Source organism: Protopterus annectens, chromosome 8.part0, assembly GCF_019279795.1.
Source record: "Protopterus annectens isolate FY-2018-M chromosome 8.part0, PAN1.0, whole genome shotgun sequence".
Classification (NCBI taxonomy): Eukaryota; Metazoa; Chordata; order Ceratodontiformes; family Protopteridae; genus Protopterus; species Protopterus annectens.
The window spans coordinates 480,574,789-480,590,229 of record NC_056741.1 but is presented as its reverse complement, the minus strand read 5'-3'; the positions used below and the strand labels follow the sequence as shown (position 1 = coordinate 480,590,229).

The 15,441-nt window shown below is 42.2% G+C and overlaps 1 protein-coding gene across 3 annotated transcripts in view; it reads right to left on the bottom strand.

Moving 5' to 3' along the window:
• The window catches only part of GRIPAP1 (GRIP1 associated protein 1), a 2,851,684-nt gene that overhangs the window by 1,844,908 nt on the left and 991,335 nt on the right, over positions 1-15,441 (bottom strand). For all 3 annotated transcript variants that reach the window (XM_044080007.1, XM_044080009.1, XM_044080008.1), the window contains exon 12: positions 5,074-5,121. In XM_044080007.1, coding sequence (XP_043935942.1) covers positions 5,074-5,121 — 48 coding nt within the window. The remainder of the gene's footprint in view (positions 1-5,073; positions 5,122-15,441) is intronic.

Genomic DNA, 15,441 nt, shown 5'->3' with positions numbered 1-15,441 from the left:
ATAATATAATGTTTGCAACTGAGAATGTGTCAGTATGGTGTGACATGTAAAATGCTTGCAAATAGGTAAGTGTCAGCTGTTAAGACAGCAACATCTAAATAAATAAAATGTTTTGCCTTAATTCACATTTTGATATATATATATATATATATATATATATATATATATTTTTTTAACAAAGACATTTTTCACCTACATATTTTACATATATATTTATTTTTTACACTTTTACATATTTATTCAATGATGATGTTGTTGTTTGTCTTTCGGCTTTTCCCGGTTAGGGGTCACCACAGTGGAACTCTGGTCCGCTAATGATTGGCAGTTTTTTTTTATGGTGTCGAGTTGCCAGCCCGACGCTAGGGTTACCACCTGTCCCACTTTGTGAGGGACAGTCCCTCTTTGGGCAGTTGTGTCCTGCAAAAAAAATTGAAAAAATGGCAAATGTCCTGAGATTTTAGGACAGAATTATCTCCTATATTTTATGTAATAGTTGCATAAAACAGTTATTCTGTATTTGAAACGAAACATCTAAATGTTGTAAGAAACAGAATAAGCAACTAAAATGCTACAAGAAAAAGCTTATATTTAGGCAAAAAAATGATGTTCTGTCCTTTGTACTGGCCACGGGTATGTTTCACCCTGCAAAATCTGACATCTGTACCAAAAATGTCCCACTTTGGGCATTTGAAAAGGTGGCAACCCTACCCGACACCCAACCTTCAACGAAGGCAGGCCCATTCAACGCATGTCTTTCGAACGCCCACTCGACCGCAGGGAGGACATGCAGCTTATTTAATATATATTTATATGCATTTATTTTTTTACATATAAAAAAAGAGTACACGTTTGATATTGGTGTAGTGACCTAAGCAATACATCTTTAATCAGACATGAAGTCATTCAGAACTATGTACAGTTTATTTTTATTGAGTATAGAACATACTTTTTAGAAGTACGTTATTATACAAAAATGTTCTATTAGTGGTCTTTTACTGTGCATATATATAAGAAGTTAAGAATTCTATTTACAGTTCACTATTAGCTTGATAGCAATAGAGTGGCAGGCAGGTGCTTTTTAGAATGTGTGTTTTATAGTTCTGAGATGAAGTATTTAAATGTTATTAATATTCATGAGTTGATTCACCAATGTTACAGGACGTCTATATAGGAAGGTGATTTCAAAATTACCAACTGTATGATGAAGTTTAACATATGGTTTAAACGAAAGTTCTAACCTAATTTATTTTTAGCAAATAAAAGGATTTTATGTGATAATTCATCCTTCTAGGTTTGCTCCTTAACCTAGCTTTTGTTTCAGTTCTGAGATTACAGAAACTCTGCTTATTAGGCTTTGACAGTAGCATAATGTCAGGATTTATAATCACACTAATGACAGACAAAGACACAAGTTGATGGGCTATCTATAAATCAACAGTTTGAGAAATGTAAATACACTATCACTGTGTGAGGGCATTCACCGTAACAGCAGATCTTTTTGACAGAAACAGACATTTTTACAACAGTATAAAATCTGGGTCTTCCTTTTTTTTCTTCTTCTATCTATTGGTAGACTAGATTTTTATTTTTTACCAGTATTACATCCATTCTCTAAGAGTTAAAAATATGAATGAGCTGCCCGATCAATTGTCAAGTAGCAACCTATGACTTATGAACCTAAAAGTAACATCCCACCTAGTGCTTTGCATACGAATGTGGTGTATTACAAGTTGTATAAAGAAATATTGCCCTTAATTTTCAGGTTTTCTAGTAAGAAACTAAAACAGCAACTGTATGTGACAACTACAGAATTTCCAGTTTAAGAATTGTGCATAGGACTTCAAACCGAAAAAAAAATAGATGAAAATGCATTTAATGAAGCAAGAAAACACATTTTTATTCTTATGACTATGCCCCCAGGCAACTAAAATAATCTCTATTGTAAATGTACTTCAGTGTTAAGAAGAAATCTCCCTTCTACATTTTTTTTCAAATGTCAGAAAACAACAGTCCAGTTCTGCAGCTGTTCACAATACAGCTGACCACTAACCACAAAAGACAGACACAATATGAGAACTTCACTAACAGATCAATGCATTACTTTGAGCAGGCAGGAAAAGAATACTATAATGAAAAATAAAAGTGGGAGGACATCAATTACTGTAGGAAAAGTCCCTCTTAAAGGTCTTCTCGTACATCCTTCTCCAAGTAGGACTCTTACAGCAGTGTAATATATGACTTGGACATTTACAACAATACCTTGTACTACTACTATTACTTCTGGACTGCATATCTACCCCTGCAGGGCTTTTGTAAATGAGAACAAAGAAGTCCAGGTCACAAGGTAGCTGATGCAGCAGTTGCTTTAATGCACTTTTTTTTTTTTTTTTTTTTTTAAAACAACTGCCAGACTCTTAGCATAGCAATCACAACAGAAGACAATACAACGAACTAGCCACTTAAAAAAATATTTTCTTCATTCATTCAATCTTTCCAAAAACACACAATCCAATTCAGGACTGTGGGACAGGCTACAAACTATCCTAGCACTCAACTGGTGCAAAGCAGAGAAATCACTCACACAGCATGTACTGGCAATATGGAGCACTGCCAATTATCTACAGTACATCTCCGTGATGTGAGTAAAACCTGGCATATCTTGAAAAAAGTACAGATATGCAAGAACATACCATAACTGTAGATGACTTACTGATCACTGTTGCAGTATTCCAAAACAGATGGAGATTATCCTGCCCAAAGTAATCTGGCATCAGGTCAGCATACCAAAGCTAAAACCTTCCTGATGCACCATACATCTAGTGTAGGACCTCAGCCCGTGGGTATAGGGATACATAAGGGGACATATAGGTGTAAGATCCTCAGATTATATACAGCCAGAAGACCCTGGATATGCCTGAGTATAAGCAATAACAAACAAGTACAGCTAAGAAGAGGGGAGGGAAACTGGACCCCCTACCCAGCCCACAAAGCACTGAACAGAAGGCTATCTACTGTTATGGTAAGTTTGCATGTCATTTCTTTGATCACTGTTGCAGTACCCCCCCCCCCCCAAAAAAAAAAAGGTAGATGGGTTGAAGACAGGAAAACTGTCTTCCAGTCTTAGCAGGACATATCTGGCAAAAGTAGTCCTAGATTTGGATCTTGCATGCACCCTGTAGAGCCCAGCAAAGTCATGAACTGAAGACCAGATGCTGCCTCCTAGACCAGATGCTGCCTCCCGAACAGATGTGGAGTCAATACCTTTGACGAAGGCTGCAGATGAAGATACTGCTCTCTAGTGTAATGGGCCTTCATAGGTGAAGGCAGGGACTTGTCACAGAGGGTATAACAGAAGGAAATGGATTTAGAGATCCTGTTGGAGATGGTCTGTTTGGTTACAGGGTTACTTACTTTACCCTTCTTACCCTCCTTGAAGGAGACCAAGAGCTGGCTGGTTTTGCAGAAAGCTTTTATCTTGTCCAGGTAGAATCTCAGTGGTCTGTGCATATCCAGGGAATGAAGGGTCTCTCATCCCTGTTCTATGCATTAGAAAAGAAGGTATGAAAATGGATAGCCTGACTGACAGTTCAATTATTGCCTTTGGCAAAAAAGAGGGGTTAGCCCATAAGGAGATCTTTATGGAAGATAAGGAAGGGAGGTATGGCCATTTGGGCTTGTAGTTCAAGAGCTCTACAGGTAGAGGTCAACCAGCAGAAATGTGCTCCAGGTATAAAATTTTCAATGAGGAGGAGGCTGCTGGATCAAAACTTGGTAAGATAAAAACTTCCTAGCACTAAGCAGGTATAAAGTGCAGAAATCACTCACACAGCACGACACCAGTTCAGCTAAGACTGAAAACAAAGTTCAGATCCCAGAGAGGTGGAATTGTCAGAGATTACAAGGGTTTAGTTAACTTTTGTGAGTCTATGGGCCTTTTTGTTGCTTTAGAGGTCTGAAATGCTCTAGTGTGATGGGACATACGCCCTCATAGAAGCAGCTTTTAAATCACAGTTATAAAACATTCTTTCCAGTAATGCTTACTGCTTAAAAATACAACTTTAACAACTGCAACTTGGATATTTCTAAATGCTTCAGTAAGTTTATTATACTTGTCTTTTGTTTTACAGTTATTGGTTGAATAAACTACTTAACATCTTAGGTTTTGACACAGTCCTGACCGACTGATCCAGGATTCTTCTTTACTGCCTATATTGATCATTGCTAGGAAGTGGAGAAGCCAAGATAACTCTCGCAGCAAAGAAAATGGCAGTACACATCTTCATTGTTAATGCATACGCACAGTAACGCTGGTCAATAGTGGAAGTCACATACTATGGAAAGTCTATACATCTGGCCTCTTCTCTGTCCTAAGAACATAAGGTACATACCTTACACCACTTTACAATATATCGACACCTTGTTGTCTGGCTATGGAACAGTCGTCCATTAATAACAAAGAGTGACTTGAAGCTGCAGGTTCTTGGAAAGAGAAGACTTGAACAGTGGTACTCAATAAGGAAGCTCATTAACAGTTGATTCCTATATACCATTACCTACACCTCTTTGTTCACAATGCACTTAATGTGCCATCAGTACCACCAAAAGTACATTTTTCTTCAGTAAGATACATCATCATTCATATGCAAATGACCAGTTCATACTCTGTCAGGACACTGGCAAGGAGAGTGGATAATCAGTAACAAAAGCCGGATAATAGTTAATAATGTTTCTATGTGGTTACATACAACAGTGTTTGAAGAGGCAGTGACAGAAACAGCTGTGAACTTAATTCTACAAAATAAATGCTCGACAATATCACCTCAAGAAATATGACAGGAGAGGAGAGATTCTAGGACCTGACAGATCTGTTGCTCTTTTCAACGACAGTTAGTAACTGAACAGCATGAAGAAAAATTTGCCATCTATCCAACTGAAGCCAGTACTGTGATCAATTAATTTAAATGCTACCTCCATACAGTCATGATCATATGGATAGTAAAAATCGAATGATAAATTTGCTAACAGAGTTAAAACATGCAAATCCTGGATGCACAAAGTACCCTGCTTCCTTACCTGCTGTCATTGAAGAGAGTTTCCTTTTCAGTCTGGAGTTGCAGGAAACTAGAAAAATTAAAAAAGAAAGACTACCTTAGACAATAGGTCCTAGGGCTATACAATGTACATTCTCAAAAAATTCCACTGCCTTCCAATTAACAACTTTTGAGTTAAGCATCCCAGTTAACTTCATCTTAGGTACATATCTGTGTGTACTAATCAAACAAAACAAGAAGTTATGTACTCACCATAACATTCGATGCATGTAGTCCATCTCGCCCCACATTCTTACCCATGGGTTCGGAGCCGAACCTCAGCTCCGACTCGGCCATACTCGAGCTCGAAGTCTTTCAATTGGCTGGGCTAAGAGGAATCCCATGCTGTACTGCTCCCTTTCTCCAGATCTTGTTTGCTGCAAGCTCAATCACTCACCCTCCATACATATAACACATAGAGAAGGAAGAACATTCCAACAATAAAAGGAGTACTGAAACCAGACCTACCTCTAGGTCCTCCAGGATGGGGGAAGGCGGGGGGGTGGGGTAAGAATGTGAGGTGAGATGGACTACATACATCAAACGTTATGGTGAGTACATAACTTCTTGAGGTTATGTAGTCCAATCTCGCCTAAATTCTTACCCGTGGGACAGCGTCCCCAGGACCTGAACCCTGGGAGGTTCAGTGGAAAATACTCTTGAGCACTGTGGAACCAAAGGAAGTTCTGCCTCTGGATACCAAATCCAATTTGTAGTGAGTAATAAAGGTGTGAGGAGATGCCCATGTAGCCACAGCACAAATATCATCCATAGATATTCTGGCCTGAAATGCTGTAGAGGTAGACATCGATCGGGTTGCATGAGCCTTCACTCTAAATGGTAAATCTTTACCCCCTGAGGCATAAATGAAGGAAATACAACTAGAGATCTATCTAGACAAGGTCACTTTGGAAACAGGAGACCCAATCCTATTTTCTGAAAATGAGACAAATAACTGATCCGATTTTGTAAGATCCTTCATTCTATGCAAATAAAAATGCAACTGTCTGTGAAGATCCAGCTGGTGACATTTAAATTCTGCCTTATTAGAAAACTCTGGAAAAAATACAGGCAGTTCAATGGATTGGTTGAGATTACTAACCGAAGCATTACTAACCGAAGCCATGTTCGGCATAAAGGAAGGGTTTGGTCTGAGGGAAACCCAGTCCTTGTGAAATATCAAGTAAGGCAGTCTGATTGACAAAGCTTGGAGCTCCGAGCATGCTCTACTTAAAAAAAATCCCAATCCCTCCGAGCTACATGCTCTAGGGACCTAAACCTTGTCATCACAATACAGCTGGAGGGATAGATTCCTGTCCCAGACACTTCCCATACTCTGGAACAGACTACCTATCTATGTCAAACAGAGCTTCTCATTAGCACTCCTCAAGAAAAATCTTGATGATTGGATGGGAGATAGAAAATTCATCCCGGGGATCACTTCTGTGGCTCTGCTCGACAGGGGCACAGGAAAATAATTTTCTTGGGTGGCAAAAGCCAGGGTACATTTTTGGCTAGGCTTATATAGGCCCTAGGGCCAATAGCCTAGTTCCTACCTATGAACCTATGAGACACGTCTAGCTGAAATGATGGCTACCAAAAAGATGGTCTTCCAAGTCAAATATTTCAATTCACAAGTAGCTGCAGGCTCAAAGGGGAATGAAGCGAGATATTGTAGCACAAAATTCAGGTCCCAAGGCATGACCGGGTCAAAGACTGGAGGTCGAAGCAGCATAGTGCCCTTCAAGAATACCTTACAAAGTATATGCACCATTAGACTGGGTTCATTAGCGACATGAAAAGTGGAAATAGCCACCAACTGGACTTTAATGGTTGCGGCTGCTGACCCTTGATTGAAAAGCATGGAGAGAAAATCCTGAACTGAAGAAAATGGAGTTGTATAAGGATCAATTTGTCTTGCATGAGCCCAGATGGAGAATCTTTTCCATTTACTGGAATAAATCTTTCTGGTCGAAGGCTTATGGGAAGAAGACAGAATATGAACCACTTCCGGAGAAAAATGATGAAGCCTGACTAGTGATGGAAGTGGAGTAGCCAGGCTGTCAACCGGAGAGGTCTGAAGAGAGGGATGGAACTGCCCTGACATATGAGTCAGTAGATCTGGCTGTGTGTCCAGAATCCAGGGGGCTTCCATGGGATAGGGATGGAGAAAGGGGAACCAAATTTGATGAGGCCAGTGTGGAGCAATCAGAATCATTCTGTTTACCAAGGATTGCGCTTTCTGAATAACATTTGTCAGCACAGGAACTGGCGGGAAGGCATAAAATACACTGGAGGGCCAATCATGAACTAGAGCATCCCTGGGTGACTCCCCCTGAGGGGGGATAAGGGTGAAGTAGCTGCTGCACTTGGTATTGAGGGGACTGGAAAATAGGTCACAGCAAGGCTGACCCCATCTGCGGAAAATCTGCTCCGCAACTTGACTGTTCAAAGACCACTCGTAAGGCATCAGAATAGCTCTGCTCAACCTGTCTGTGATCATGTTAGACTTCCCCGGAATGTGCGTTGCTACAAGAAAACATTGGGAAGACACTGCCCACTGCCACACTTGAATAGCCTCTCTGCAAACGGGTACGACTTGGTTCCTCCTTGTTTGTTCAGATACCATACCACTGACATATTGACTGAGTGGATCGCAACTGTCCCAAGAGGAAGAAAGCTCTGAAGTGCTTGCAACGCTAGTAGCATTGCTCTCATCTCCAAGATATTGATATACAGATGTATCTCGTGTTCCTGCCACGTGCCTTGGACTTTCCTGCTGAGATAATGCCCCCCCACCCCATCTGGGAGGCATCCGTGGTCACTGTGGCAACAGGAGGGCATGGGACGAAGGGTTTTCCCACATTGAGGTTGCTGGTGTGAAGCCACCAGCATAGACCTTGCTTGCACCTGTCTGTGATCATTATGAGATGAGAAAGCGGAAGATGCTGTAGAGACCACTGGGCGAAGAGCAGCCACTGAAGGAGCCTCATATGTAGCCTCGCAAGAGGAGCCAGCATAATTGTTGCAGCCATCATCCCTAACAATTTGAGAACCGTTTTTGCCTTCACTTTTTTCAGAGGGAGCAACTCGTATACCTGTTGTTGCAAACCTTGAATCCTTTCTTGTGGTAAAAAACGCCCTCATGAGCACGGTTTCTAACTCGGCACCTATAAAGGTGACATGCTGCAAGGGCAACAAGGCAGACTTTTCCCAGTTTAGAGTCATACCCAGTTGTTAACGCAGCTTGATAGTGACGTCTCTGGTCTCTAGTAGTAGACGCCTGGTGGTGGCAGAAAGGAGCCACTCGTCCAGGTACGGAAACACTTGGACTCCCTGACATCTCTAGTGAGCCATCACCACTGCCATACATTTGGTGAACACCCTGGGGGCTGTGGTGAGACCAATGGGTAGGGCATGAAATTGAAAATGACTGGTTCCCAGTCGGAAGCGTAGATGACTTCTGGATGCTCTGTCCATCTTTATATGGTAGTAAGCATCCTTGAGGTCGATGGAGTACATTCACACTTCTTTTCCCAATAATGGGAGAACAGATTGCAATGTGACCATTCGGAACTTGGACTTCTTCATGTGGAGGTTCAAGTGGCTGAGATCCAAGATGGGTCTCAGGTCCCCTGTTCTTTTCGGCACCAAAAAGAATCTAGAGTAAGTCCCTAATCTGATCTGGTCTGAGGGGACATGCTGGATGGCTCCTTTTTCTAGCAGCTTTATAACCTCTGAAGCTGAGGAATCCCTTTGAATTGGTGGAACATCTGGGATTCTTTTGATCAGTGGGGGGGGGGGGGAATGTAATATCCTCCGGAAACAATAATACCCACTGGTCCTGGGTGATGTCTTGCCAGGCTTCTGGGTATAGTGAAATGCGACCCCCGACTGGCTCCGGAGACGCCCAGTCGGGCCTCCCATCAGGAGCGCTGGTAGGGAGAACCACAAAAGGAATCATGGTCTCCCTGGTTACACCGGCCTCCTCTGCCTCTAGGGCAGCATCTACCTGAGTTACCACCCCCTACCCTGCGGAGGGGGAATCACTTTGTGCATTATGAAAAAAACCTCTGCAATTTCTTGAACACCATTTTCCCACTCTTCTGGACCTTGGGATAAGGTCTAGAAGGCATGGAAAAATGGACTCCCGTGGCAGAGTTTTTCCCTCTTGCTCACACCTAGTGAGAGTGCCTTTCACCTTGGTTCTGAATGAGGAACCATCAAACGTGGCGTTGGTGAATGTAGACTTGAAGGCCTCCGCGAAATTAGAGGCAAATCCAGGAGTGCCTCCTGAGAGAAACTCCGGAACTCGCTGCCCAATTCGCTCCTTCAGCTGTGTAAGAGATCAACCTCATGGAGGAGTTAGCAATAGAATTTAGGGTAGACATCTGAGCGTTGACTTTGAGCCACTGCGTCAGAAGCGTTGCCCTGCAGAGAATCTCCAAGCTCTTTCAGGAAATCTCTTTGGAGCCGTGTAAAATGTGACAAGTAATTCAGCGACTGCAGAGTAAAGGCCGCTGAAGAAAACATACGCTTCCCATACCGGTCCATGGTCCTAGACTCCTTGTTAGGGGGATGGACGGTAGATGAAGTCTCAGCCAGTTCCTTCTTGGTGGCCACTGCCACCACCATGGCATCTACTGGAACGCTCTTCATGAGAAACTCTTTGTCAGCGGAGTTGGACAGAAATTTTTTGGGACTCCTGGGGGCCGGTTCCATAGTGTCAGGGGTTTCCCACTCTCTTCGACAAACCAGATCCAGGAATTTGTCGAAGGGTGGAGAAACCCAGGAAGCAGAGGGCTGAGCCCCAAAGCCCATCAGGAACACCGACTCCTCATCGAAGGGGGGTTTAGAGGGCCATTCACCTGTCTGCTTCAAGATCTCTAGGATATCAGAGAAAGAGAGATCCTCAGAGGACAACTTGGGGGACTCCTCTGATTCCTTGAGGTCGGTGTCCGACGTGAGAGACTCTTCCTGGGAGTCGATGTGCTTCCTCTTGCACGTTCTTTTTCTGGGTAGCTCCTCAGGCAAAAACTCTGGGGGGCCCTCAGAAATTTGGGGACCACTCATGGAGGTATCCTGAGGCCTTGGGTCTCCGCTGTCCAAAGATAGGGGGTGATCAGAGACTGATACCGGAGCTGGAGTGTCAGTGCTGTATGATGCAGCCGAGGACCTGGCCAGCACGCTCCACATGACCTCGAAAGCTGGTCCCCCCGGCTCCGAAGATCGATCGACCAACCATGGAAGACCTCAGAGCAGAAGGGACAAGGTCCGAAGCTGAAGCAAGGGTCAGGCTCACACGAGTCAAAGCACAGAGAGGGAGGCTAGGAGTCAGAGAGCGTCCCAAGATCTCCCCTTCAGGTCCGACTGAGGAACCATGAGTCCTGGACCCCGTGGACGGAGCTGACGGGGTCAGGCTGAGATCGGAGCCAATATGCCAGGATGGGCTATCAGAGCCGGCGTAGAAGCATCAGATGGCACTGACCACTCTGGCTTTGAAGGCTGAGATTTGCTCGGAGGAGGATCTATCAACGATGGATGGGTGACGGGCTCCGAAGCCGACTGGGCTGGAGCCAAAAGCAATTTAGCCAGCACCGGTGATTGGAGCAGTCTCTGCACCACTTTATCCACATCAGAGAGTGTCCTGGAGGACCTAGAGGACAAGGTAGGAGATCTAGACCTCCTCTCTGAAGGAGAACTGCGAGGAGGAGAAACCGGTCTAAAAATTGGAGACTGGCTCCAAACTAGTATCTCTGTCATCGGCTCCGAGCGGCTGTGAGCAAATGTAGGTTCTGTTAATTCACAAACTTCCTTCAGCACCGAAGACAGTGAGTCCGAGGATGCCACAGTAGATTTAGTAACTTTCTCCGGAGGCTCCGATAATACTGACGGAGCCGGAGATTGTTTTTTGGGTTTTGAGGTTTTGTCTCTTTTAGAGGGAGAGGACTTAGCACTAGAAGACCTCTCCAAATCTTCCTCGAAGGAGGGTTTCAGTAATCCCTTAAGAATTAGTTTGTACTTCCTTTCTTGAAGGACACAAGGGCTGAATGCGTAACAGAATGCATAAGACTCCTGAAGGTGGATAGCCCCAAACAATAAACACATACAGAGTGCCCATCAGTAATTGACAACTTATATCCACATTAAGCACAATTCCTAAAGCCCGAAGGCTTATGTTCTTTTGTATCCTTGGACATGGTCGGCAGGACACTAGACTTAACACAACAGTCAAAACAGACACCAGCAACAAAGCACAGGAACTAGACTCTAAATAAACTGCAGACACCACACAAGGACCTCTAACTCAAACGGCCCTGACAGGAAATGAGGGGAAGGACTAGGTCCTCTAACTTAAATGGCCCTAGCCCGGAGGGTTAGGTACCTAAAAACCAAAACGAAAAAAGAAGGGTAAACAGTTAACCAAGGGAGGACTAGGTCCTGTAACTGAAATGGGCCTAGCCCGTTGGGACATAGCTAACAGAATACCAAGACAAAAAGTAAGACAAAGGCCAATAGAGGCCAGACAAAACAGCTTCCACAAACCAACAGCACACACACCTAGCTATGAAAATAGCTTTTGGAGCAACAAATTTTAGTCAAAGAAGACAAAAAGTTATACTTAGCCACAGCCAAAAGCGAGACCACGTCTAAGCTTTACGAACGGCAAATGAGATCTGGGGAAAGGGAGCAGTGCAGCATGAGATACCTCTCAGCCAGTCATAGGTTCATAGGTTAGTACTAAGCTAACTGCCCTTGCGAGCCATTTTAAGCCTAGTCACATATCCCTTGTGAGACTCAAACCCTGCACCCTGTGCTTGTAAGGCAAACACCTTAACCATTAGGCCATCCTCCCACCCTTGAAAGACTTTGAGCTAGAGTACTGGCAGAGTCGGAGTCGAGGTTCGGCTCTGAACCCATGGGTAAGAATGTAGGCGAAATTGGACTACATAACAAAAAAAATGTCATTTAACAAATTATACCTCTGCACATCAACAAAACAATTCTTTGAAAAACCATTCACATATATTACCAATTTCTCCTGGTATAAAGGGTTCCAACATCATTTTTTTTAATCACAGTGAAGGGTCCAGTTTGAAACTGTTAGCCTGCAGAAGAAAATGTTCATCAGCAATTACCTAAAGTTTGAAGGATTCCAGTTAATGAAGTAACAACCCATAGCATCATCCCCAAGTGTACTTCTCAAAACAGTTATTACTGTATACTTCTTCAAAGGGACCTTTAACAAATTCATTTATATGCACACGCATTTTTATACTGTGTTAGCCAATATATAGTGTGTGTGTGTAGTCTCTATTTAAACAGCTAATGCCAATTAGATACACCATTCTTTTTTTTTTTTGAGTGGCAGTGAGATCTGGGTAAGTAAAGTGGTTAGTTTAAGAGTTGCACAGTATGCCGATGAAGGCTGTCTGTATCAATTCAGGGCTCTTGAAAATGCACCAAGCTTGTGCAAGCAACATTCATCTAGTCTCCAGTGCGTACCATAAACCTCCTGTAACCTGCTAGGTTGCACTCACCTGACTATATTCCAGGATAAAAAAAGTGGCCATCTGGTGACTTTTTTTTTTTTTTACTTACTGGCTTTTGAGGATTAGGTTACTTTTCAGAAATGGTGGCAAATTTTACTTTCCTCATGTTAAACTGATTTTGATCAAATCAATTAAGCTACTTACATTTCCATAGCTAAACAGTGCTTCCTCATACTGTCAGTATAAATTACCAGAAAGGAATGCACCAGCAAGTTAACTGGATGACAACAATGTTGGTTCTCAAGGAGCTCATCATTTACTGTTTAATGTTATTTTCCTTTGCTAATAGGACAGGGGAATGACTCAAAATGGACCATTTTGATGCATTTATCAAAGGAACAAAAAGTACTAAATAAGAATGCAAATATGTCAGCATACAGGCAGGAGAGTACACTTTGGTATACAAGAACAGATTTACTTCAAAATACACAGCAAACTATCAATACTTCCACAGACTCATATCCAAGGTTACACAAGAATAAAACAGAATTGAAAACAAACAGCCTTTTAACAACATTAAAATACCCAGTCTGGCAGTATCAGTAAAATGGTTGTATTTGGTAGTGATGCAAATTAAGACATTAGCTTACTGACACTTATAGTCCCCTTCTGGTGCATTTCCCTTATGGTGTCAGGATGTTCTCTGGGCTTTGCTTTCTTAATCAAGCAACATACCAAATAATGATGGCAACAAGTGAAAAGACTGGATAAGAAGAACAAGATCCCAAGATTGCTTTATCTAGGATATACTACAACACAGATAATACTAACACTTGTCCCTTCTTATGCACACTTTCATAAGTTCAGTTTCATTTAGTGCTTGCCAACCAAGCACCACTACAAACATAATTTAAAACAATTAAAAGTAAAATAAAAAATATAGTCTCAACAAAAAACATTTAAAGTAACTACAAGACAGTAGAGGCTATGGATAATTATAATCAAACACCAAGTGATTAGAATCAGTTAATAAAATTAATCAAAAAATAGCTCACGTAGTTAGTGCTCTCTCAGTGCAAATACCTCTGTAATCAGCTCCAAAATTAAGATGAAATTTAAATAATCAATGCTGCCAATATAAAAACGATTTTAGTATAACAAACAAAAGTCAGGTGCATAGGTTAAGCACGTTCATCCTTATGTAGCTGTGTAAAGAACTTATGTTTGTTATATTAAAATCGTTTTTATACTGGCAGCATTGGCTATTTAAAATTCATCTTCATTTTGGAGCTGATTAGAAAGGTATTTGCACTGAGGGAGCACTACGTGAGCTGCTCTTTTGGTTATTTGTAGTGGATGTTAGCTGCATGGATACATGCCCTGTTTTCTGCTTTCTTTATTTCATAAGTTAATTTGAACAGCGGTGGTTTTATGGACCTCTGAAAGAGTAGGAGCAGCATACAATTATTGTGGAAGAAAATCCCTAAATTAGAGGCCTAAAGGAGCTTGGACCTCCAAATAACCTATGGTGGAGGAATGAAGTGGTCTGACAGGACAATGTGAAACAAACAGCTTCCTAAAAATAAGAGGGCCGAGATGTTGCAGGTCTGGGTAAACTTGCAGCAATACCTTAAAGATGACACATGATTACACTGACAGCCAATGAAATTCTGCAGCATATGAGAGACATGAAAGTAACAATTACCTGTAAGCGATTCTGTACCTGCTGCAGGCGATCAAGTACACATTTTTGCTGACTGAGGTGTAATGATGTTTGACATGAGGTATACTTCAAAGACGGAAATCAGAAGTCTACAACAGGTTTTACAGATTTATAACAGAGTAAAATTAGTATCACTGACAGGCATCATGTGAAATGTCATAATGATGGACAGAAAAATACACCATCATTATTGAGAGTGAATAGACCACATTGGATATTTTGCCAGCTGTTCCATTATTTACTATGAAAATACACAGTATTTCCATAATCATATTAATACTGCCTGAACAGTGGTCCAAAAACTAGTGCAATGTATCAGCTGAAATTTTAGATGAAACTGGAGAAAACTGTCGTTGATTCTTGAACTGCTTATTACGCTTGAGAGATACTGAATGTCACTTATGCTAATGTTATACAAACGAGCATAACTTTCATACTTATGCAAATATTTAAGAAACAAGTGCAGGGAATGGTACAATGGAAATAAAATGTTACGTCTCAAATTCAGAAACAGCCCTACTGAAGTTCTTTTCCATGATAATGTGCAACACAGTGGTGGGCTGTCTCCACAGCCGTGCTAGATGGTAATTTGGTATTCAAATCTAAAACAATGCCCAAAACAGCAACCACATTCTAGTGTCACTGCCTAAATAAGAACTACCTGTGGTTAGGCACTTACACAGACATGCAATTCACAGAATCACTTGGCTGCATAAACTAGCATAGTCTCTCTTGGCCTCTCACGATAATGAGCACTACTAAAAGGCCATGCTCACCCACTGCAGTAGAGGTAAGTGCTGGAGAGTTTAGCAGTCAGGTACTGCTACAGGGGTGTGCGTCTATTTATGCCAGGGAAATAGCAGTAACAGGGATGGTTGCAGGATATGGGTGTGTGTGTGTGTGTGTGTGTGTGTGTGTGTGTGTGTGTGTGTGTGTGTGTGTGTGTGTGTGTGTGTCTGTGTGTGTGTGTGTCTGTGTGTCTGTATGTGTGCGGGTGCGTGTCTGTGGTTGCGTGTCTGTGTGTGTGTGGGTGCATGTCTGTGTGTGTGTGGGTGCATGTCTGTGCGTGTGTGGGTGTGTCTTGTGTGTCCATGAATACAAATGGGTAGGTAGTGTGTGTGGGTTGGGGTGGCTG